Source organism: Condylura cristata, unplaced genomic scaffold (genome assembly GCF_000260355.1).
Source record: "Condylura cristata isolate star-nosed mole 26May11 unplaced genomic scaffold, ConCri1.0 scaffold00001, whole genome shotgun sequence".
Taxonomy (NCBI): domain Eukaryota; kingdom Metazoa; phylum Chordata; class Mammalia; order Eulipotyphla; family Talpidae; genus Condylura; species Condylura cristata.
The window spans coordinates 50,644,769-50,671,588 of NW_004567102.1; the positions used below are offsets into that span (position 1 = coordinate 50,644,769).

Below are 26,820 nucleotides of genomic sequence, written 5' to 3' on the forward strand. Positions count from 1 at the left end.
TGTGTATATGTACCACATCTTTTTAATCCAGTCATCTACTTTTGGGCATTTGGGCTGCTTCCATGTCTTTCCAATTGTAAATAGAGCAGCCATAAACATGGGGTGCAGGTGTCTTTTTCAATCAGTGTTTTTGTGTCTTTTGGGTAGATACCTAGGAGTGGGATTGCTGGGTCATAGGGAAGCTCCATGTTTAGCAGTTTGAGGAGCCTCCAAACAGTTTTCCATGGTGGTTGTACTAGGTTGCATTCCCACCAGCAGTGCAGGAGAGTTCCTTTTTCTCCACATCCTCGCCAACATTTGTTGTTGCTAGTCGTTTTAAGGTATGCCCTGAATGGCAATAATTCTAAGGATGACACATTTATATGTAGAATATGCCTAATTTCTCTCATGTGATCTTTGCCACAGCTAAAGATAGGGTAGGCTTTACTGTCCCCTTGAGAGACTTGCCCATGGTACACAACCAGAAGGAGCAGTGTTAATGCTCTCAGCAGTGTCCTTTCTCTCTCTCTGAACTCTACCATACTGTCTTTTAAATCATGGTGACTGAGGTTTGCAAAGCAGTGTATATCTGTTACCTTATTTGTGTAAAAAAAGTTCACTCCCTTGACACTTTCATAAGTGAATCTGGAGGCTGCTCTTCTTTTCTAATGCCATTAATTCCACCTCCTTCCACTTCTACTGTGCTTATAGTTACATGTAAAAGGCACTCTGAAAATGGTTGACATTGTGCTACCTTATGGCCAGACCAGGTTTTATTCTGTCTGCTTTACCTTTGCTTGGCTGCGCTTTGCTTGCTCTAGTTATATGTCCAGGACCAGACGCCAGCCAGAGAGTGACCAAAGGCTTCTTGTGCCTGAGCCTTTCCCGTATCTGCCCTCCACTTTTCTCACTGGGACCTTGTCCTCAGTCCTTCTCCCCACTCTCTGAAAGCATAAACATTTGCTTAGAGAGCATCACTCATTTTAAAACATAAGTTATTATCGACATATATATTGAGCCTTCTTGTTCCAGGGCATCTGCAAGTGGGATGTGAGAAATATCTAGCCAAATAAATGATGCTCTAATAATAGAATTGAGTCTTAGTGAACAATTGAGGGATAATTTTTGAAGTTAGGATAGTTTATTGGTCTTCTGTTTTCCCCACGGAAAGTCAGCTTACCCATATCATGCTGTGATATTCCCCTCTCAAAAGAAACACTTGCTGAGAGTATTGCTTACCTTTGGGTAGCATGACTGCTCCAGAGATCCAATGTTATTGGTTCTGTCTCATCATTGAATGTTTAAGTAGCACTTGCTTGTGCAAGTTCAGACAGAATGTTTGCAGCAAATCCATGTTTCCTAGTGATGCAGAGTAAAGGCATGCACTGTAGCCTGTAACTTTCTTTAAAAAAATCAGTCAACAAATATTGATTGAGTAATACTTCAGCTGTCTCCTCAAAGACATTTTGTCCTTTTTGATTCCATTTTCTTCACCCATTTATGTGTCATGGAGGGCTGTGCTGTGTAAGTAAGCTTCTAGTCCTTTCTGTGGAGGGAAGCTTATATGGATGCTGTGGAATCTCTAGGTTTAGCCAAGCTTTGGAGGGTGTTAGTTGTCATTAAGATTTAAATGAGAAATTCAAAGAACTTTGCTCCAAACCTGGGACCTACTAACTACTGAATGATGACTAGCTATGATTATTTTCTTTTTGGCTTAGCTATCCCAATTTTCGCTGGATCTCTTGTACGTTCAATTCTAAAACACAGGGAGTTATACAGGAGCTTCTGAGGATGTTATAGAGACTTTTAAACAGGATCGCCTTCAAGTTTTTAGAATGAAATTATTCCAGAAAGAAGAAAGAACACTATGTATAATATAATTGTTTATTTTTACATAATTTTGTGCATGTTTCCATCTCAGTTGCAATCCCCTTCGGCTTCCCTTCACCAAATCACCCATGTGCCATCACCATAGGAAAGAACACTTTAACCCTGTTTTCTAGTCTGTCTCCCAAGCCACATCTTTATTCTGTTCCTAAATATAGCGGCTCCAACAAATAGATTAGCAGTGGACTCATTTCAAGCCATACTTTCGATCCATGGCAGAAGAGTCACTTCAGACTGCCTTTCAGTTTGTCTGTTTTCAAATTATAGTCTGGATAGGTACCTTCTAGGAAATAGTGGAGGAGAGAAACAACATCAGCAAATACCTTAAATTTTTTTCCTTAGTCATGAATGCCCATGAAAGCTATAGAGGGCTGTAAAATCTGCATCAGTTGGGCCTCATTAAGTTCTCTTGATTTTTGCAAAGGGGGTCTCTTGTCAGTATGCAAGTTCACCACATATTCAGATGCCCCTCAAATATCACACTGACCAATGGCCCACCTTATTTTCAAAATTCACCAGATAAGGCAATTTCTCAAACAACTTTAGCAAAGCATTCCAGAAATTCTTGGTCTTGTGTGTCTCTGCTATGATAAATAAATACAATTTTGATTTCATCTAAGAATAATTATTCTGAACTTTGCCTTCTGGGATGTAAAATAGAATGATGTTCTTTGACTCTTTGAACATTAGATTGGAAGAAAAATGCCCTAAACATTTTGCTTAATTAATTCCTAAGGAGGTAGTATAAACTTTTCTTGATTAATTGAAACATGCATATTTTGACTGATGCATATTTATATGATATTATCATATGAAAATGTATCATGTTATACAAACTATTCACTTTGGGAATGTGATTTGAGGCTGTAAATATTTTGTGTTTCTTTTTGCATTGTTCATTATGAAAAATACACTATTTAAAGGCCATAAGGAAATTCCATTATGTGAATCTTCTTTGAGGTAACAGTAATTCTCTAGTGGCAGCTCTTTAGCCTAAAGATTTAAATAAAAGACAGGAAATGAAGTTTTCCTTAGTTTTTTTTTTTTTAAGATTTATTTATTCATACAGAACTGGGGTACAGGCCAGAGGTACAGGGGCAGTGAGAGGATTCATCAGAGACAGAGTGGGGAGCAGAAGAGGTCAACTGGCAAAGTACGCTGCTGAGGGGAGCAGCTAGTGGGTCAGGAGAGGTCTGCCACTCTATGTGGGTCACCTCCCGGGGTGGGGATCAAGCTCATGCTGAAGTGACTTTAGCTTCTTAGTGCTGTGCTTTAACCTGCTGGCCACCAGGGAGGGTCAGTTTTCCCTAGTTTTAAGAAATATTTTTAAAAATAAAGCAGTTAAAGATAAAATATAGTCAGAAAAGCCTGCCAGTGTAAAGCAGGCACATCACTCCTGGGCTTCAGATAAAAAAGAAAGATGTGGTTATTGAAATGAAACAATCCCCTTGACTTTAGAAAGGAAAGTTCACTTTTTTAGGGGTGGAGTCATGCTGTTTAAAATGGGGCAGCAGTTCATGTCTGGTGACAGAATCCTGTAGTATGTTTTAAGCTAACAGAATTAATGTAGATAATCACAGTTCTTAAATATATTCATAGAAATGACTTTTATAAGATCCAGGATATCTGAGTGTCTGAAAACGTCTTCTGGAACTTCTGGAATAATCCACATAGCTGACCCTTTGGATCATAGCTATTGATAACAGTCTGATGACAGAGAAGGAGAAATCTAATGGGATTTTTCAAAGTGTTTGCCTTTATGAAATGGAATTTTATGAAACGTGGATGGGAGTATTGAATGATTTAACAAGACAGACGCTTAGCCACCATTCTAAGAGTTTTCCAGTCACCAGATATAAAATGGAAGTGCTCCGTTTCTTTTATTTCTTTTTCTCATGTCTTTTTCTAGCACACATGAATTATACAAATAATCTGCTTTCAAATTTTACTTTTGTTTATTTGCTAGATCTATGGTAAGGAACTATCCTGTTTCCCCTTAAAAAAATGACAAGTGGGTCTGTCTGTCTGTCTGTCTGGTGGCGATGGAGTGAAGCCTGAGAAAGACCTGTGCTGCCTTTTGCCTCCAGCATCGTTCCTGTGGGCCAGAGAGCAGGCTAAGAGCCAGGCATATTGCAGAGCTCTTCTCTGCCTGCTGCCATCTCAGTTTTAGTCCACTGCAGTTAAGGCGCTAAGACTTAAATATTAAATAGCTTGCATTTTGTTTCTCAAAACAAACTACTTAAAGGTAGGAAACAATGAGGGGGATGGGATGCATGTACTAAGATGGATTCTTGGGCAATGGGGTCTCCTCTTTGAGTTGTGAGGGCAAATGATTTCCCCCATAAAAATTTTTTTCCTTACAGATCTCATCAGAATCAAGCAGATTACCTGTGGATCATTTGTGAGAATTCTGCTGTCTCATCTTCTTTTTCAGGAATTTAAGATTGATTGCAGTTGATTGTTGGCAATGATAGAAATTATTAGTGCCAGTTAGTTTAGTAATGATAGATTTAAAAAATGTTTCTAATAGAATTAAAATAAGTTCCATACTCTAATGTAAATAATAGAGTTTTATTAATTTTTATGCCATATGCAATATCAGGCAGGTGCCATATTAGAAATCATATAAAATATAAATAATAGCTTTTTTTAACAGAACCAATTATTAAATGCAGTAATTGTGTGACATTTGAATTTATGTTCTAACTCCATTTAAAGAACATTATCAAAAAGATTTGATTAACATCAAAGGTCATTTTTATAGTGTTTCATTTGATAACTAATATTAGAATATATAATTTGTGAAATAAAAATGGTCATTAAGATGACAGTATTTATTTTATTAAGGTAAACCAAATCCTGCACCTAGTTCTGAGTGATGATACTCAGGGTGAGAAAAAGGCCTAATCACTGCACTACAAATTAGTTTGCTTCTAATTTTGCAGGCTGATGACCTCACTGCCTCAAACCAAATCTTTTGCTTGGAAATGGAGTGATTGCATGACAGACTCTAAGAACCATGAATATGTCAACAAGTCATGGACCAGGCCTTGCTTAGCAATTAGACTTTGAGGGATTTTATTCAGAAATCACACAACCCTATCCCAGAGCTTGTTGGGGATTTTGTGATTATCATTCATGTCTGGAGCATGAGTCTGGGTTAGTACAAACAAACAAACAAACAAACAAAAACATAGAAAAGAAGATGTGGCTAATTGTGGCAGCCAGCCACATGCACACACAGGTTGTCAACTGTAAGGCTGAGGAAACTCAGGCTATAGCAAAAGCCCTTAAAAGGCAGCAAAGCAATAGTCCTTAGACTTCTACTTAGTCTCTTTCCCTACAAAGAAGCCAGTATTTCCCAGACTTCAATCATTTGAGTATCACCACATTGTTGTCATAATTTCTTGCCGCTTGCACCATGAATTACTTAATATGCTTTATTGATTGACTCAATTTCAAAATCTTTCTTATTTTTTAGCAGTCAAATTTGTGCCCACATGGGCTTGTGCTGGCTAAATTTGTTTTCTTCTCATACGAAGAAAAATAAATACAGTATTTTAAGTATTAAAAATATTTGCATGCCACCTGAGATCATTCTAAGCATCCCCCTGATGTTGAGGGGTCCCAGAGGAGGTAGGAGGGCCACCCATCTGTCTGAGAATGGCTGACACCCCACTCCCAACTGACATCCTTGTTACTTTGCCTCCATCCAGAGACTCAAGAGCCATAGAATTTAAATCAGGCCTGTGTCTCCCTGAGGACCCCTGCATGGGAAGGCTGTATGTAGGAGACTGCTGAGTGAGCCAGGCTAATGCCGCTTCATTGGCAGAACCTGGCTTCACGTCTTTCCTTTTCTGACTAACCATATCACTTGGGAATCATATATTTGCAAGAGTAAACAACACCCCATATCATGTAACAGTAATAGGGAATGTGCCAAGCTTGAGCTTGGCTCCTCACTGTCAAGGTTCACATTAGGGCATCACATTTGTACATTAGCACTGGGTGTCCCGCTCAGTGGAGACCTTGGAAGCTTTCAGCTGTAGCTTGGAAGAAATGGGTCCTTTAACAGGCTGCATTACTACAGAACCTGGTTTGATTAAGTATTTTTATCAGATATAAACCTTAAGCAACTTCATGGCTCTGCAGTCATGCTCTTGTTTTTAAGTAAAGGATGTCTTTCAGAAACTTAGCTAGTCACACACACATAAAAAGAGACCCTACCCCCCAGCCTTCCCACCAAAAGGGGGGGGGGTTATCCAAATATGCAGAAAGGAAGTGAGGAATGGAAATTAAAATCCGACCTCAAATAAGTGTGTCAAGTTCAGGGTGTGTCTAAGTTTGAAGGGATGTTTGCTTCTGATGTGAACATTTTTCTTATACTTTTATTATAGAAGATGATGTGTCAAATGTACAAATAATGTGTGCCTGGTGCCAGAAAGTGGGAATCAAGCGCTATTCCCTGAGTATGGGAAGTGAGGTGAAAAGCTTCTGCAGCGAGAAGTGCTTTGCAGCCTGCCGACGAGCCTACTTCAAGAGAAATAAGGTAAGAGCACCTTAGAGAGGCGGCCGGAGGCCTCGCCAGCCCCTGTGCGCATGCGCCCTCGTAGCTGCCCGCTGAACGCACAGCGCACCTTTTACTTTCATTCTTTCTGTTTTGCCTGTTCTCTTCCTCTGTCATATTTAACCTTTTGGAATAAGGAATCCCCCTTTAATGTGTAACCTGCTCTTCAGTTTCTCTTGTGTTGGTGTTTGAATTCTGAGAGGGTGAATGAATCAGATGAGGACGCGGCGATCACAGAATCAAGCTGGTGTCTCTTCCTGAGCTCCCGTGTCTCTCCAGCCATAGGGCGCTTAGACTAGAGTCCACCCAAGATAAGAGATTCCTTATTCTAAAAAATAGAGATTTCTTATGAAGGCCAAGAAACTAGGCACAGAAGCATGGCCAGTAGTTTAATACTTCTTCCCAATTGGAATATTGCTCTTGCATTTCCAAAATCTACGCTTTCTAGTCAAGAAAAACTCAAATCTCTCTTGACACCTTCATATTAAAGATGATTACACTGAGAAAAAGTGAAATGATCAATACGTGAATCAACATTGTTCACACAGTCAAGCGTTTGTGGGAAGCACGTGGGTGAACACAGGAACAGCCACTATAGGGTTTCTTGCTTATTTCAAGATATCGCAGATCTGCAAATGTCCTTTTAGAACAGTATTTACCACCATTGATGGGAAGTGGAATGCATGACTTTTTACAATCACACAGTTAATTTCTTAGTCTTTAAAGAACTGCTATAGCATTTTGTTACCAATTATTGAGGTAAATTGCTAGTTCTTGATTATTTTTCATTAATCTGTAATGCTTCCTTAATTTATAAAATCATGGGCCTTTTGCTAAGCATTTCCATTTCCATAACACTAGCTCAAACTCTGTCCTTCCTTGAAGCAAACAATTACTATTATTTTTTAAAGCCTGACATTTTCAGTCCTAAAATGCTAATCTCAGGCTCACTGCATTGCTAGAAGCACTGTTGCAGCAAATTATCTCCTGAAATTTGGGTCACATTATTCTGCCAAAGAAAAAAAAGAACAAAAATAACAACAACAACAAAACCCACCCCGAAACCACCCCAAAAAAACCCACACCATAATGCCAAATGAATTAGGCTGTAGAATTCATTGGAGTAGAATTTTAGGAGCAGGCTCTAAGAATTAGGCTCTTAATCTTCACTGGAACAGAGAAGCAAATAAGGAAGTTGTTTGAAATTCTTTTAGGACATCAATAATTGTTCACTTTCCCTTGAGAGGGGCCAGTGAGGCATTGGGGGGAGGGTGGTTAGAGCAACACATGGGAGACATGTGTTTGCTTTAGTATGGGGGGATTACAATGATCTCTGAGATCCAGGGGCTCCTATTTTGAATGCTGAGCACTGGGGTAACAATTGCAGGAGTGGATCCAGTGCTTTTGTCTTCAAAGCCTACTTACCACAACAGAATACTTTGCATTCCATCCCAGAAGATGGCTATAGTACAAGGGTTTTTGTCTTTCTCTGATTTTGAATGGTTATGGGTCTGAATCGTGATGGACTGCCTGTAGTGAATAAAATTATGCAAGATGAATTTGTCACAAACCTGGTGATACATGTTACACTCTGCAAATTAATTTTACTTTAGGAAGCCTTTGAAGAAAGACACCTGATTCAACTTGGAAAATCAGCCCAGAATACTACACACACACACACACACACACACACACACAGAGACTTCTATATATTTGGTTCATTGTAAAATTTAAGGTCAAATGGGAATTTCAGTTTCTGTAACATACAATTTGAAAAATGGATAACTGGGAGCTAAGATAAGAAGTAATATTTGGAGTACTTTGAGTAGGTAAAATTAGCAAGGAGAGGGGAACCATTACTTTTCACTATTCAAAGGGCCATTGGGGTAAGTTTTTTTTTTTTTAATGATTTCATTTTTATTTATTTATGGATACAGGAACTGGAATGTAGACAGGAGGTAGGGAGGAGGGGGTGAGAGGATTCACCAGAGACAGAGTGGGGAGCAGAACACCTGATCTGCTGAAATACTGAAGGGAACAATGGCCGAGACAGGAGAGGTCTGCTGTGCCATATGTGGGTCACTCCCTGGCCAGGGACAGACGCTGCAGTGATGAAAGAGTGATAGCGCTGAGACTTAAGTCCTAGATTTAGTCTCTAGTCAGAGAGGGTCCCCCTTGGGCTAGATGTTGAATATCCTGCAGAGCCTGCAAGTGGCTTAAGTGTAGCCAGTGACTTTGAAGGTAGCCCATTTAGTGCACATACAGTGCCTATCTCTGCCATTTCCATGCTTATATATAGGTATGCTAAAGCTCTGCTACACAGTACTTTCTCATATTTTCAAATAGAGAAATAAACTGGTCATACCCCTTGCTGGATTCTTTTTTTTTTTTTTTTATGAGTGTTATCTCTGTAATAATAGCCTATTGTATTACAATAAACATGTACAGCTGCTGCATTTCTGTTAACTGATAGAATTTTGTGGTCATTTCATTTAGTGCTTGGGTTTCCTAATGGATTGTATTAGATACCAGTCTCCATCCTGCCATTTCTAAGAACTGCTGTAATGAGCCCCAGGGTGTTCCTCACTGAATGCAATGGCAAAAAAGCAACTTCTCTTCTTGTATCATTTAACAAAGTCCTTAGTCCTCATTATTAAAATTGTGAGCTTTCTTAATCTTAGAAAAAGGGCAAATTCTTCTTACTCACACGTAAAAGATTTTCTGACTACATTCCATAAGTTTTAAACATTGAGAAGGATGGAAAGCAGAGAGGATAATGTGTATACAGAACAGAATTTTGCCTTAGGTAGAATGTAGATTTAAAAAAAAAAAACATGTAAAATTAACTGTGCTGTAAATTATGCTTTATAATGACAGCCCGCTTCTTGGTAGATAGCATGCTGGGATCTAAAAATGGTCTCTGAGTTGAACCTAAATTGCATGCATAGCTTTACAAAGAAAAATCCTAGTAGAAAGGTAGCTAATTAGGAGCAGTATTCAGCTGACCTCTGTTTTGTGTCTGAGCAACACCTGCATTTGTGAATGTAAATTGGACAGCTGTGCCTGTGGTTCTCCTGCTATCCTCTTTGCAAATGCTTGGGTATAGAGGTAGGAATGGATTTGTTGCTAAAAATAAGTATAAAAATAGCCCCACTCTCAAAATGAAGGCCCACTGAAAACTGGCTCTTTAAATTTCATTTGCGTTTCCAACCTTCTTTCTCTTTGGGTTTCTGTGCTGTTGATAGACTAGGTTAGGAATTGTCACATCCCTGGCTCACAAACCAGGTGCTATGAAGTGAGGTGGGATGGAGCGAAGCCAAGGTAGCCCTTTATGGCACATAGCTTATAATTTAAACCAAACTTAAAATTTTACCCAAGAGTTGTTTGGATTGCTACATACATGTAGGTTTTCTTCAAAAGGACAGTGAGGAGAGTGCTATGACTCACAGCTGTATTCACTTACAGAACCTAACTACTAGCTTACACGTTTCAGAATGTTGGCTCCAAGCAGTGTATAGTGTCAATTAATAACTTTTTTTTTTTATAGAATCTTTATCCCCAACAGGCTCAATTGCTGGCTGTGAGGGTTTGAGACAATGGATGGGAATACTTTTGTAGGCTTTGGGCATTGGCTGAACAATGGGATGTCAATCTCATTACTTGTAGTGCTAGAGGCCTTTCAGGGAACTGATAGCTCACGCCTTACCAAGCCCCTTTTTGAGGCCACAATTAGAGTATGACTTCTAGCTTAGTGATTCACTCAGGATTTTTTAAAAATAAGAGTAACAAACAAGACTGCCAGTAGTAGTCATTTCAGAATATCTTGTGCTTGATCTTTTTCCTTCTACACGGGAAATATCCTGTTGTGTAAATTAATGTCTACAAATCAAGCAGGAAATTGAAACTTAAGACAAATGGCCATCCAGATAATGGGAGGGTATTTTCTTTCCTTGTTCACATCTCAAATTTGTTGTGTTCATGGGTTAGTGACATTGGTACTTTAGTGTCTTTAGTAAAGGACATAAATTCCTGGGAGCACCAAAGTTTTGCTTCCTTGTTCTAGTTTTGACACAATCTGAGACAATAATAGATAGAAATATTTCTTCAGTATCATAACATTGCTTTCCCCCAACAGACCACAGTGGAAATAAGCCTATCAGAATAAGAGATAAGGAATAATTAAAAATAAAGAGGTTATGTAGACAGAGATAACATTTGCAGGTTATGTCACTAGATCTCCTAGTAATGATAACATATGCTATGAGGGAAATACTGTTTTATAGTATTATTTTAATTTTTAAAAGATTTATTTATTTTTGCATAGAAGAACTGGGGTGCAGGCCAGAGATGCAAGGGGTGAGAGGATTCACCAGAGACAGAGTGGGGAGCAGAACAGACAGATGGACAAAGTATGTTGCTGAGAGGTGCAGCGGGCGAGACAGGAGGTCTGCTGCGCCATACGTGGATCAACTCCCTGACTAGGAATTGAACTCAGTTCTAGCAGTGATAGCACTGAGACCTAACCCCTTGGCCACCCGGGAGGCTCCCTACTGTATTATTTTACTTTCAAACAGTGTTACCAGATACAAAGTAATCTTTTCTTTGAAGGTACTACTTTTGGAAGAACCTGTTGTTAATTAGCTTGAATCATCATATGATTTGAAATAATGTTTTATTTAGACTATTGGTCATTTTATTAAACTTGACCATATCCCAGAAAGAGTCAGCTTCTCACTTAGTTATAGAACCTAGTAGTGCAGAAGAAATGTGTAACAATTGCCTTGTTAATCTAGTGAGTGACCTGGCTACTTTTATCCCTTTAAACACCTGCAAGATTTAATTTGCAGAATGGTCATCATTCATGAAGGCTTGGGAAAGGACAATAAAAAATTACTTGTAATTAATGTCCCATGCTTGCCTGAAGCTCAGGCCACTGACTCCTTTTTCCTAGTTGCTTACAAATATTTTTGTTGTGTAAATGAATGCACCTACCCAGGGAGTTCCAGAGTTCTTCCTGTGGATTCACTTTGCTTTCATGGAGCACCAGTGAGCCTGTTAGAGATGTCTACCTGCACGCTGGCTTTCAGGGTGATTGCTTTAGCCCGATAGTACCCATTGGAACTGTGCTTTAAGCTCACCCACAGGCTGCATCAAAGTGGCATACTACTCCCTGGCTCTAGTCTTGCAGGCCAGCGGCTGAGTTCCTGTTCCCTCTCAAACTGGGGCGTCCTCGGAAAGCTTTGGAGGATAGAATAGCAAACCCAGCAAACCCAGTTTTATGTTCTGTAGTGTTTTGAAATGGAATATTGATGAGCTACTGCAACTGAGGACCTACAAAAATGCTGTAGCAGAGGTGAAAGGGTGTTAGTTCCTTGAAGCATATTTGGGATGGGATTAGAGGACGAACATTCTGACCAGTGATGCCTAGTTTCTTGCAGGAAGCCAGAAAAGGCAGAGGTCCTGCAAGCCAAGTGGAGCGTCTTGCCCTGGAAAGCCATCAGAAGGCTGACAGGCAGGCATGTATCTTCATGTTTATCAGAACACTAAACACCATTTGAGTACCACTGGCCTAAGAGATTCTTGAACATGAAGCAAAAGGGGCAAGTGACTTTGTTCTGAAAGACAGGAATAATATCTCCTACTTTTTGATGAAGGTTATGAGAGAATAATTCTAGCCAACTACCCAGAATTGATGTCAAATTCTGAATAGCATTAGACATTTGAGGTTAAATGTGAAAAAGTGATCAAAACTCCAAATAGCTTTAAGTCCCCATCTTTGTTCAATATTTCTTTTCAGTGAGCAGAAGAAAGAGGGGGGATATTTTTTTTATTATTACAAAGTTTATTTTTACATCCTTTTGCACATTTTTTTTTCCATCTCGATTGTAATCCCCGCGGGTTTCCTATCACCAAATCACCCCTGTGCCACCACCATAGTCCCGTGCATTTCCCTCCCTTCCCCCCCGAAAGAGGGGGGATTTTTATGGATCTGAATCCAGCCCCCTGGGAGCAATACACAGGACTATTGATGTGTATGCTTGAACGTTAATTTTCAGACACAGTCAATCTTTGACCATCCTTCTGGTGATAGCTAATGCTGTACACTTAAATCAAGTTTTTCTCATCTCAACTGCTGGTAATTATCCAATCCATCTCAAAGGCACGCTCCCTTTTAACATTAACCACAGTGTCAGATTGCATCAGCTACATTGTGTTCTCGTGACTGCGGCTGCAGAGTGATGAATGTGCGTGCTTTGAGTTCATAGTCCAGCTGTCTGTTTGGGCAGTGGGCAGTTCGGTGAAACAAATGATCAGGAAGGGATCTAGTTATTTGGGACATGCATTCGTCTTATCGATCTAGTCACTTGCATTTGCCAAGTTCTCACCTTGCTGTTCACAGTGTTCAGGTTTATCTGAAGAATGAGCATTTAAAGAATTATCTAATGGGTTATTTTATGTGTTTCTCCATCATAAGCTATGTCCAGCTCAGGGTTATTCTTTGTGTCTGACTTTAAAAATTAAATACATGAGGTATTAATAAAGACCGGGCTAGGGGGCTCTTTCTAAGAGCACTGTCCAGAAAAACCAAGAGAGAGAATGTGTTTTTTTCCTGGGATTATAGCTATGCTTTGTTCATTTAAATGCTTTGTTAAGAATGTTAAATAGCTAAATAAATGAACACAGAGACAGCCCAGGTGGTTTGCTTTGAGATATTTTAGGTAATATTTTGGATCCAGAATTTTGCTCATACACTTTTGCAATGTCTGGTCACAAAACCAAGCATACTCATGAGGGCCATATGCAGGAATGCAAACTATAGGCACACCGTGGTGATTTTGATTTCTCCCCCACTCAGTACCTCTGGACAGATTTTGTATACTTAAGTCAAAGTGTGAACTGGACAAGCCACATGTAATTCTTTGTTCCTTGCGCTTTTTACTCTTTGTTTTATCACAAATTTGGGTGGAATAAAGAAAATCTTGCTGCAGATGGCTACTTAATTTCTGCACCAGCGGTGGGAAATTCCCTGTGTTATGACCCACTCTTAGATGGCCTGCACTCAGTGGAAGCTAATGTCCACTGACAGACTGCCTTTGGAGGTTACAAACATCAGTCTGTTGCGTTCTTTGTAAACACAGGCTGTGGGCCAGAGCTGGGCATGACTACAAGCACTAGAAGGCAGATCAATGGTTTAATGAATCCATAAAAGATGCTTGAACTCTGCTGCAATTTACTGAGCACTCTAGTTAAATGCAACTCCTGTAGCCTTTAACAAAGGTAGAGATAATCAATGGCCAGGGATGGAAGCCAATGTCCAGTAATCATCACCACCCAGAATTGTGTTGCTGCCTCATAGCTAACAGAGGGTTCGTGGGCTCTAGGCTCCAGACTCACTATGTCTGTACTTGTATTTCTTCAATGTGTGAGCTGAATTTGGCCCACCTTTGACATAATTTGGCCCACCTTTGATCATAATCGTAGCTTCTGTGAGAATAATTTTTTTTAAAAGCTATGGACTATTATTTAAAATAACATTTCTTTAAAGCAACAAGATTAAGCTCAAAGAGTTATATTCTAAGGTGTGGTATCTTTATAAAGGATCCCCATGATGAAAGCTAAATGGGGAATAAAATCCATTCATGATTAAATCCTTGAAATTCAATGTTAGAGAGCTCTGATTAATCCTTCTGTGATAAAATATTCCTCATTAGTTTGCTATGGTTAAGGGTTAACAACGCCTATTATAAATTCAGACATTAATGTATTTTCTGCTTAATTCATCTTCTAATAGAGGAAAATATAGTTAGTAGATATGAATTTTTTACTTCCAAATGTGCTTTGGAAACATTATACTGATTTATGAGAGAGCTTTAGAAGCATGTTGGAAAATTTCTTTATAAATATGTTGAAATGTATTTAAAAGCATTTAACTACTTTTGATTGTAAAAAAAAAAGAAAAAACCAACAACTGCCTTGACTTTGAAGTGATTTTTCCCCCCAGTGAGGTAGAATTTATGACATAAATCAAAGATTTCATTTCAGATTTTTGTCACACTGACTTAAACTTTCTTAGTTGTTTTACTTTCTTGATTAGCTAATTAGCATTATGAGAGTTGGCTCCTGCCCCAATAAGTGTATTTTGGGAGCTTAGTAGATACTAGAAATTTTGAGGTATAATAACTACTTGACTGCTTCACAGGCCTTTTATCAAGCATTCCATGATAAAGTGGTGGTTTCTGTATGGATCCCATAAATGAGAATGCTATTTTGTAATGTTTCAATACAGTGTTTTCATGTTATCTAAAATATGGTGAATAGTTCTATGATTGCACACTGATTTTTTATTTTAAGAAGAATCTTTGACATTTCTGTGATCATCTGTAGGATTGTACGTTTCATAAGTTGAAGGAGTTTTAGCTGTTAGTGGCAAAGGATTTAAAGTCACAGAGACCAAGGAGTAGGTAAGATAAAGGTTGGCAAATAGTTGAAGACAAGGGGATTTGTCCAAATGGAGACATGTGCCGCTGTTGCTTTTCTGTTTAATTTCAATCACATTTAAAAAGAAATGACTTATTTATTCATTTGTTCATTCCTTTAAAAAGTAAAAAAAAAAACAAAAACTCTACAATATCTGTTGTAAGTTTTCTGGAGACATTATTAAATAAGAGAAAAGTCTGCCTTAAAGGACTTACAATCTGTTGCCTAGGGAATTAGATAATATATAAGTTTAAAAATGCACACATGTGCTACAATTTCAGGTGGTGATAAATTCCATGAAAAAAGGAGATAGAGAGTGCTACGGTGCTGTTTTGTACCTGGTGATCACAGAACTTATCTTTGAGGACGTGATAGGTGGGTAGGGACACAGTGAAGTGGTGGAGCTAGTTATGTGAAGAGCTTAAAAGGGTTCTAAATAGGAGAGGGAGCAAGTGAAAAGCAGAGATTCTAAAGCAGCAATGGGCTTGTCATTTTTGAACAATACTGAGAAGCTTAGAGTGTCTGTCATGTAGTGATCAAGGAGGCTAAGGGTCAGATCATGTAGATCAGAGAGGGAATAATTGGGGTTTTATCCGAAATGTTACGGCATTATTGGAAGGGCTGGATCGAGTGCACAGCACAATCTGATTTTCATTGTTGGTTGGATGTATGTTAAAGAAGTAATACATTTTGGGATCTTGGATGCAGAGGGGATTTGGAGAGTAAGAAAGGCAACAGCATTTCCATCAAAATTGGGTGTGTCTGGCAACAGAAAATTAAAAATATCATACTCACTGAATTATTCATTCACAGTTATGAAACGTCTCCCAGGAGCAAAAGAGTGTTGAACCAATTTAGCTTTTTCTCGGGGAGGAGGGAGGCAAAGTGTGGGAGGAAATAAACTGAGGGTGGACATTGCTGGTTAAATGTTCTCTCATGGTAGTTTAATTTCTGTGGGGTCAGTGGGGCTTGCATCCAACCCCATGGGGGAGGCAATGGCCTCAGAAGGCAAGCTTCACATAGAGCTCAAGACTTGGGCTGGAAGACTTACAGCATTTACAGACGTTTTTAAACTCTATCCCTAGAAGTGACATCATAAAGAGGAGATGGTAACTCGAAGGGAACACGATTGGGTTAAGAATTATTCTGAAGACCCTTCTAGTCTAAGAGGTCATTACTTATAGGCTGTATTATGAATGCATAGAGCAAGAGACCCAAGTCAATGTAAACAATAAAAAACATTTTTTTAAAAGATTATTTATGCATATAGAACTGGGGTACAGGACAGAGGCACAGGCATGGTGAGAGGATTCACCAGAGACAGAGCAGGGAGCAGAACAGGCCAACTAATGAAGTACACTGCTGAGGGGAGCAGCAGGCAGGTCAGGAGAGGTCTGCTGCTCCATATGGGTCACCTCCTAGGTGGGGATCGAACTCATACTGAAGTGGCTTTAGCTTCTTAGTGTTGTGCTTTAACCTGCTGCACCACCAGGGAGGGCTTTAAAAAACATCTTTTAGCTGATGGAACTGTAAAACCCTAAGTGACAGTTTTGGGGGTTGTTTGATCTTGTAGAACTGTAGTCTTATCATGAATTCCTTTCTTCCCATCTCTGTGTTCTTCTGTGTAGAATGTTGACTGTATCCCAAGACAAGGTCCCCAGAGGTCATGGGATGGTTCTAGTAGCAATTATGGCTACACACCTCCTTGTTCACATCCAATAGTAGACAGAGTGGCAAGTATTCTAACATTCCAAGTATGAGTCTTGAAATTCACACTCATTACTCATTATCTATGCTTAGGTCACATTTTCTTTTTCTTTCTTTCTTTTTTTTTTTTTTTAAGATTTATTCACTTATTCATACAGTGCTGGGGTACAGGCCAGAGTTGCAGGGGGTGAGAGGATTCACTAGAGACAGAGTGGGGAGCAGAACAGGCAAAATGGTGGAGTACACTGCTGGGGGGAGCAGCGAGTGGGTCAGGAGAGGTCTGCTGCGCCATGTGGCTTACCTCTGGGGCGGGGATCGAACTCACACTGAAAGGACTTCTGCTTCCTTGCAGTGCTGCATCCTAACCCATTGCGCCATCAGGGAGGGCCCGCTTAGGTCACATTTTCATGCCTGAACTGGGGACTGTGACAAGGGCATGGATATTCTAATTCATTGAAGCCAGCTGGGAGTTGGGTTCATTTCCTCTGAAGTCCATGGGAGGTTGCATGGGGGAGAGTAAACGGTGGAATGAAAATCTGGACATTCTTAAAAGAAGGAAGAGGTCAAAGTGATGGCTATGGTAAGTTCCAGCAAATGTCATGAGAGAGAAGGAGAGATTATTTCCTGAGGTTGAATTCTTTATGCCATGACTGTTATTATCATTTACCTTTGTCATGTGGAAGAAAGAATCTGGAATCTAAGTGTGGATTGAAAGATATAAAATGTGGTTAACATTCATTATAGAGCCTCAGATGAACTATCTCTTCTACTCAGGACCAGCTGCTTTGACAAATCTGATTATTAGAATGTTTGGCTTTAGTACCAGGACCAAAATGCTGACTCTTTCTATTCTTTTTGGATTCTCTAGAACATGAGATTACACAGAACTAAGACAAAGGGACTGGGGTTGGCTGTTAGTTTTGCTCATTTATGAAGAGGAACAATGATGCAGTTAGAAAAGCAGCTAACCTATAGTTTCATGTGCAAGTGGCCTGAGAGATGTTAGCCAAGAACCATATTGCATGTGCAGAGGCAGAGATCTGAAACTGGATGAGTGATGGGATGCGACTACCATTAAAAGTTAGCCTGCCTGCCCACACATCTAAGCTACTTTCCCTGCGGCTGAAACTCTGTCAGCCACAGAGAAAAATGGGGGAATACTCAAATAAATTGTGATCTAGTCTGAAGCTGATGCATCAAGTTCAAGTGACTGGAGGAATAGAGACCTTGAAAGCTGCAACTTTCAGTTGCTAATTGTTATTAGTAATTAATTCACTTTTCAACAAATGTTTGTTGAATAGCTACTATGTGGCAGGCACTATTAGTCATTAGAGATACAATGGCCAACTAACACCTGGATCCTGCTGGTGTAAAGCCTATATAGTCCAGTGGGAGGCAACCTCTATTAAAATTGTAGCACAAATGTGAAATTGCCACTGTGTCCAGTGCTATGACGGTGCTGCTAATGGGGGCTGGTCAGGAGAGCTGGATGCCTCCCTGAGGAAGTAGTTCTTGTTCTGAAAGCTGAACAATGAACAGGTAATCTTATGGCGAGAGGGAAGTAAGAGCTTAGTAGACTGGGGACATAGCAGCATGAGTTCTGATCCTGGCCTTCTTTGTGAAGGAATGGAACTCTGCAAATATGAAATTGAACAAATAAATATTCCCGGTAACAGTAATCCCAATTATACATTTGTCCATTCACTCATGCATTCATTCACCAATCCTTGGGGATTTATTGCTTACCTGCCTTTCCTGACTTCTCATTCAGCCATGGACTCACATTAATACTAATTAATTTCCGGGAGTGTATTGACAGCTTGTAACTCCTGAAGAAAGGAGCTTTTTGTAAAGAATAACAACAATCAAAATTATAGTAAGAACCTACATTTTTTTTATTATTTTTTTTATAACAGTTTATTTTTACATCATTTTGTACATTTTTCCCCCCATCTCAATTGTAATCCCTGTGGGTTTCCCATCACAAAGTCACCCGTGTGCCATCACCATAATCCTGTGCACTTCCCTCCCCCCCCCCCCCCGTTTTTGATCCCATTCCCCACTCCACCCCCACAGAATGTCTCTGGTATATGGTTGTTCATTATTTTTGTTATTTTCTCGCCTGGCCCATTATACTCCTGCTATGAGTGAAACCATCCGGTATTTTTCTTTCTCTTTCTGGCTTATCTCACTAAGCATGATCTTTTCCAGCTCCATCCAAGTTGCTGCAAAAGACATGTGTTTCTCTTTTTTGGTTGCTGAGTAATATTCCATTGTGTATATGTACCACATCTTTTTAATCCAGTCATCTACTTTTGGGCATTTGGGCTGCTTCCATGTTTTTCCAATTGTAAATATAGCAGAATAAACATGGGGGTGCAGGTATCTTTTTCAATCAGTGTTTTTGTGTCTTTTGGGTAGGTACCTAGGAGTGGGATTGCTGGGTCGTAGGGAAGCTCCATGTTTAGCAGTTTGAAGAACCTCCAAACAGTTTTCCATAGTGGTTGTACTAGTTTGCATTCCCACTAGCAGTGCAGGAGAGTTCCTTTTTCTCCACATCCTCGCCAACATTTGTTGTTGCTAGTTGTTTGAAGATGTGCCATTCTCACTGGGGTGAGATGGTATCTCATTGTGGTTTTAATTTGCATCTCCCTTATTACAAGTGATGTTGAACATTTTTTCATATGCTTGTTGGCCATCTGCATTTCCCCTTTGGAGAAGTGTCTTTTTAGCTCTTCTGCCCATTTTTTGATGGGGTTGTTTATTTTTGTTGAGTTTCATCAGTTCTCCGTATATTTTTGTGATCAGTCCTTTATCACTACTTTTGTGTGAGAAAATGTTTTCCCAATCAGTGGGCTGTCTGTTTGTTTTTAGTAATGTCTCTTTTGCTGTACAGAAGCTCTTTAACTTGATGTAATCCCATCTATTTACCCTTGCCTTCACTATTGTGGCATTAGGTGCTCTGTCTTTAAAGATGTCACTGAAGTATATGTTGTGTAGTGTTTGACCCATCTTTGCTTCTAGGTATTTTATGGTTTCTGTTCTTATGTCTAGGTCTTTAATCCACTTCGAGTTGATTTTTGTGACTGGAGTGAGGCAGTGATCTAGTTTCATTTTTTTTTTTGCATGTAGCTTCCCAGTTTTCCCAGCACCATTTGCTGAACAAATTTTCTTTGTTCCATTGTATCTTCTTTGCTCCTTTGTCAAAAATTAGGTGTCCATAAACTTGTGGGTTTATATCTGGGTTTTCTATTCGAATCCACTGGTCTGTATGTCTATTCTTATTCCAGTACCATGCAGTTTTGATTATTATGGCTTTGTAGTACAGCTTGAAGTTTGGGATTGTAATGCCTCCATTTTGATTTTTCTTAGACATGAGGGTTTTGGCTATTCGATGTCTTTTGTTGAAGAACCTACATATTTTTAATATCCAATATATGAGGAAAACAGTAATGACAACAGAAAAATGATTGGATGAGAGTGCACTGATTTGAGAGAAGAGAATAGTATAACTACTATCTGAAGAATGTGTTGGGTGATTGAAAATAAATAGGGGTAAGTCACTTTTTAATAGAGTCACAAAGAAGGCAGATTCTGCTCCCCCAACCCACTAGGTGGGAAGAGATGTGGCTTTATTATAGAGACAACTTTAGAGCCATGTTAACATTACTGCAAGTGTAGACAGGAAGTTTGGGTGATGATAAATTACAGGATAAAAAATGCTTATTGCACGTAGGTCCCCAGAGTAGTGTATCTGTCCACTGGGATAGATAAAGCATATCTGGCTCCATAATAGAGGGTGATTCTCATGGCACAGTGGTGTGGAAGGAAGGAAGGGATTGGGGTTGGCTGCTAGATGTTCTTGCTTTGTATTCTTTGTTTCAGCCTGGTATCTCATTTAGAACCGAGGATCATGGTGAGACCTGCATAGAAATGTAATGATAAATAAAAATGCAGGTAAGTCATTAAGCTTTTTATCTTCCTCGGTCTTAACTAGATGATGTGGACATGGACACTGTAAATGAGAAGTGTCTGCATTGTTCCCCGGGGTGCTGCAGAGAGGAAATACCCTTCTAGAGGCTGATCATACCTGCACCTGCCTCAGATGACTGTGAACGGGAACCACAGTCCAGTTCAGCTGGAGTCAGTTGCCCCCTCTCCAGTGCCAGTAACTTCTGAAAGCCCCATATAGTGACAGTTGTTTCCAAAAGAGGCTGATTTTAAAACTGTGATGAAAATGGCTAACAGCAGGCTGAAGGTTAAAGTAAAAAACTTAAAAACCATAAAATCTGCCTGGAGGCTATTTAAGCAAACTGTTTTAGAGGCACAGATGGTTCATATACCTCTGAGCCAAAAACAAAAAAGTAAAAAGGGGACAGTAAAGCTGGCGTGATTAAGCAGACAAGTATGAAAGTTTTATTAGTACTAAAAAGGCATCCATTAGAAAAGTAAGAAATTTGTCTCAGGAAACTCAGAAGACATGTTAAAGACCAAAGGGAAATGGAGAGGGCAAACAGATGACATTTCAAACAGCAACCAAAGATCGTGAAAACACACAGGGTGCCACGTACAGTGAGCATCAGAAGCTGGGCTCTGAGGAGATTAGAAAATAGCGTATGTGGTGTGTTGGACCAAGACACAGTATGTGGAGAGCTGGGTGTGGTCTCTCTGTGCTGTATTTTTGATGTAGAGCAATTTTAATAGGGATTTGAGGCAATTTAAATGGCGGTTGGAATCTCCAAGAAAAATCAGCTGGAGCAAATCTGAGAAGCTTAAATACCGTAAATGTGAAGGTGTAGAGCACATGATGAGAATAAAGTGGGATATTCTGGCAGTGTTACTACAAATCGTTAGCATACCTGAGACCTGGGAAGTCACTGGGGCAAGAAAGCCTCCAGCCTTTTTTGAAGACACCCCGGTGCTGTGGTGGTTCTCCCCCCCACACACACCTCTGCCCTCACATGCCCAGATCTGCTGCCAGCTTTTACATGGGGGCGCTCCTGTTATCTTCATTTTGAGAAAAGTTAGACTGAAGAATGACAGAACGTGCAAAGTTTGCTGGTAGCCATTTGAGAAATGCCCTCTGAGACAAAAACAGTATTGTATCTTGAGTTAGCATTCAACATAAACCTAAGTAAAAATGACCAGATATAATCTTGCATAAAGTAAGTTGCTTGGCTTTTCAAAATTCTAAGTAACTCACTTAGAGTTTGGCTGGCTCCCTCCAGACAGACCCTTGAGGAAATAAATGACTGAAGGTAAGGAAGAAAACCTTGCTTCGGATTAAGAGTAGATGATATTCCTCAGCATACAGTTAATAGCATTCCATCCCAGGGGTTTATTTTAGGAGTAATGTCACTTAATATGCTGATAGCTTACTTGGTAGTAGAAGACAGGAAGGAGGGGGAGTTTTCTACTTTTACATAGTGCTTATGTTTGAACACCCAGAGGGTTATCTCCTCCCACCCTACCTGTCCCCAAATCCTGCTTTGCAGTGTAGAGATGCAATGACCTGACACCAGCTGCTTCTGTTGAGCTGCCAGCTAGCATCGGGAACATAGCATTTCCACCCTCGTCATTGCAGCTATGGGCTGCCCCACTGCACCCCTATTGAGGGGAGCTTGGTCCCACAGGAAAAGGATGCAGTTGTGTTCTTGCCTAGAATAAAAAAATAGCTTTGACAATTGTGGCTACATTAAACATGTTTAAAGCAGATAAAAACATATGAAACAAAATGCTGATAATCAAACTTTATCCCTTTTTCACAGGAAATATATATGTAGTTCACTCTTTAACTGATCTTTATAAAAGGCTAATGCCGAACTTTAGAAGAATTGACATAGAGGATTAAACATATTTTCATTGGACTACACTATGTACAAATATGTTGAGGAAATGTTGAGGAAAGAACCATTAATAAAACCAAAGCACTGGTAACAATGTAATGAAAGCGTACCCTGCCTCTTAACACACAGGGGTAACCTTTGTAGTTGGCCAGGGAGAAAGTATGGGACAGAATCTGGCAGATGGTCTAATGCACAGTGCAGGTATTAAGCCACTGAGGCAGCCTGGACGTGCAAGCAGGTTGCTAATGGTTGTGTCCAGCAGTTGTGAGCTAGGCCTGCGCTGGCAGTGAGGTATTCAGATGTCATGCTTCAGGCTTCCAGCTGATGAGTTTCTGGGCTGGAGAAACATTTCCCCCTTTGTATTACACTGCACAACTGATGAGGCACATTCCAGAGGCGGGGAGAGGTAGACTCCAGGTGAGTGGAAGAGAAAGAAGGTGGACTCACGTCCGGGGTCCATGCCTGGTGTGATGACTTCTTCTGGTTCAAGTGGTGCTGTTGGGAGCATGTGGAGTATGAGGAATTTGGGGATCGGACACAGAATCATAGCATACACCACTGCTGTGGCTCTGATGGTACTTCAAAGCTAACTGTTAAGTCAATATTGAAAAAAAAGAAATCCCCAATTTTATGGCTGTGCCTAGTACTAGTGGTATCATTTTCACTTTCCTGTATCCTGTTATTCAATAAGTAGAAGAGAATTGGACTCCAAAGTTCCAGATATAGAGGAACCAAATAAGGGATCAGAGGAAAAAAATGAAAAACACAACAAAGCAAAAATAAACAAACAACTATAAATCAGAGACATTCTGTGAGTGAGAGGAGAGGGAGAGAGATCAAAACAAAGGCAGAAGAGCATAGGGAATACGGTGATGGTGCACAGGTGAATTGGCGGAAATTCTATGGGGACCACACCTGAGAAAAGAAAATATATATATATATATACATATATATGTGTGTGTATATATATATATGTATATAAAAGTAAGCTATTAAAATAGATAACTGTTTACTTAATTATAAGTCAAATATTTATTTTATCAATGATTTTATTTTATACATTTTATTTATAATAATACTTTATTAATTATATAGAGACATACTCCTAAGCACTCTACTAGGGTTGAAATTCATCCAAATTATTTGTATTTATTGAAACGTGAATCAAGACAACCAGAATTAAATAGAAATACAAGAAGAGTCAGATGAAAAGTTTAAATGCCTGATTGTATTTCATACGGGGCATCACTTCATATTAAATGTGATGGGAGAAGAAAATACACAAACACCAAAGTAATCAGAAGTGGAGCTAAAGTGGACATTTCCGTTTCTCCACAAGCAGAATTCCCCTCCCCATGCACGCCCTTCTGCTCACTTCCTTTACACTTCCAGTGTAGCCACTTAGCCTGTAATACACCTCAGTTCCATTTAATTTTTTTGTGACCATGTAATTCATCCCTGAATAAGGAAATGCTTGGCATCCCCTGGGCCAAGGTTTTGGCTAAACGCTTGGTCAGTGCTTGGAGTGGTGGTGTAGCCTCCCAATTTATTTCTCTCTGGTATGTAGGGAGAAGGGGCGGCATAGTGAATCAACCCTGCGTCCGAGTGATTATTACAGTTAGCCAGGCACATCCAAGGACCCAGCAAGTGGTCGCCACCGCCATGTTGCTGTGCAGAAGAACTGGACTGAGAGACCTCACTCATCTCTGTCCAGGGCACCCCTGGGACTGCTGCTTTCCACACCTGGAATGCTGAACTTGCACTAAGTGGCTACAGGGAGGAAGCTGGTTGCTTGCAACTCGGTCTGTTTCTCAGCCCCTCCCAGGGGCAGCTGTTGGCAAGACAGTGGACAGCCTAACCTGCCCCACTGGGCTTGGACCAGGATGTGGGGGTAGGTGGGAGACGTGAAAGGTTGGAGACAAGTGTAGAAACACGTGTTTGGGTATAGATCTGTCATGGCACTAGTGAATGAAAGAGCAACTCAGGTCCTTAGAGGCTGGGACCTGTCTCGGGGCTGGGTGCCAGGGAACACAGAAATCTGAGATGTGGTTTCTGCTCAGAAGAATGCCTGAGTGTGTGAGTTTTCCTGTGCTTGTGTGTGGAAATTGACCCCGTGGGGCACATTTATCCGCTTACCCATTTATTCAGTGTCCACAGTGTGCTGGGCATTGTTCTGTGGAGGGGTATACAAAGATAAATAAGAAGAGGTCTCTGCCTTGAAGGCTTTCACAATTGAATGGGAAGGCCGACAGCTAAACAAATGATGCTATGTGAGGAGGCATGCTGAAACAGATGTGGCTGAGAAAAACTGGGGGCCTTGGAGTGACTTCCCAGCCCAGGGCCAGGCACTATGCAGAGTGAGCACACCTTCGGATGGAGCCCAAAATGTAAATTCAGGAAATGGGGTGCACAGAAACATGCTAAGGACAGCGAGGGAGAGAAAAAGGGATCTGAATCAGGAATGAGCACCCCACATGTCACACGTTAAAAATCAAACATATAGGCCCTCCCTGGTGGCGCAGCAGGTTAAAGCACAGCACTGAGAATCTAAAGCTGCTTCCGCATGAGTTCGATTCCCGCCTGCCCCGGAGGTGACCACATGGCGAGGCAGACCTCTCCTGACCCGCCCGCTGCTCCCCTCAGCAGTGTACTTCGTCGATCTGCCTGTTCTGTTTCCCACTCTGTCTCTGGTGAAGCCTCTCACCGCCCCTGAGCCTCTGGCCTGTACCCCAGTTCTGTATGCACAAATAATAAATAAAAAAATATTAAAAAAAAATCAAACATATAACCCTTTTTGTCATGCTCACATTATCTTTTTTTTTTTTTAGAGATTTATTTATTTATTCATACAGAACTGGGTACAGGCCAAAGATGCAGAGGTTGAGAGGATTCACCAGGAACAGAGTGTCGAGCAGAACAGGCAGATCAACGAAGTACACTGCTGAGCGGAGCAGCGGGCGGTCAGGAGAGGTCTGCCACGCCATGTGGATCTCCTCTGGGGCAGGCAGGGATCGAACTCATGTGGAAGTGGCTTAAGCTTCTTAGTGCTGTGCTTTAACCCGCTGTGCCACCAGGGAGGGCCCGTGCACATTATCTTCTAACGTGTTGAAATATTATGAACTTCATAGGAACATGTCAAACCATATCACATGGCTTAAAAATTGGCTTTTGACATTTTGTCTTCGGATTGTATCATGAAGAAGTCTGCAGGACATAAAGGGTGAAGAGAAGGAGAAAATAGACAGGGCTCCTGCAGACGTTTGGAGGGTTGAGTACTTTTCTGCAAACCTCCTGGACTGTTCATACTGAAAGTGGTGTTAGAAAGCTTCGTCCACACTCTCTTTTAGTGGATGAGAAAACCGGGGCCCTAGGAAGAGAAGGACTTTCAGGGTCACTTAGCTATGAAGGCTGATACAGCAGAGGACGAGACTAGGATGAAGGCTCTGAAGTCAGCAGTCAGAGAATTGTAGCAACGCCGTCTGCAGAGCAACAGGAACTCTGCTTCTTTATGATTATAACTCGATATTTAGTAAGTACCCATATGAACTTTATAAAAGGACTTAGTATGCTGTTTTCACTTTGTTTTCCCAGAACTCATATTAGAAATACATTTTGTAATTTAGTATGCAAACATAAGCATACCCGATTTCATAGTATCTAAGTCACTTTGGATAATGGCATTTTCTTAATTTTACCAGAGTGTCAACAGAAGGTTTTCTTATTGTTATGTCACAGTTGCAACCTGACAGATGACAATTGTAAAATGCATCATGACTTTATGAAAAATGTTAAGGCTTAGAACACCCAAATTGGTCTATCTACTGAAGAGTGAAACAAAGGTTTCATGAGGCAATCTTGTTTTACTAACAACTCTTTTAGAAACTGATATTTCAAGTTGTGTTCAATTTCATAAAAATTTGCTGGTTGGTTTTAGGTTGGCAACCCAACCTAAAAATACTAGATGAATAGATAGATTTGTATTAAATGTAGTTTAGTGCCTAAGGTCATGACGACACCTCCATAGAAATACAGTAATTTAGATTTTTTTCTTCCTGGGCCTTAACCAGTGAGTAGACCTGGGTGTTGTAAATAAAAGGTATCTGCATTGCTCTTCAGGTTGATGAACACCACTTTGTGTTCCCAGGAGATCATTAGATTGTTGTGGCAGAATAGTTGAGCTTTCACGTTTACATTGGATTCTCCTTGACTTTAAAGGCAATTCCACTAAATCAAACCAAGGTATTTCTAGCATTATTTTTTGATAGGATGATAAGCCTATTACTCTAAACTTCCATGGTGGGTTCTCTTAGTGGACACATACTTTGCTTTTAAAATGGCCAATAAGTGTTCCATTTA

General features: G+C 40.2%; 1 protein-coding gene across 1 annotated transcript in view; it reads left to right on the plus strand.

Moving 5' to 3' along the window:
- The window catches only part of SOBP (sine oculis binding protein homolog (Drosophila)), a 163,557-nt gene that overhangs the window by 37,171 nt on the left and 99,566 nt on the right, over positions 1-26,820 (plus strand). Inside the window, exon 4 of the mRNA XM_004674073.2 lies at positions 6,264-6,415. Within this exon, the coding sequence (XP_004674130.1) occupies positions 6,264-6,415 (152 nt within the window). The remainder of the gene's footprint in view (positions 1-6,263; positions 6,416-26,820) is intronic.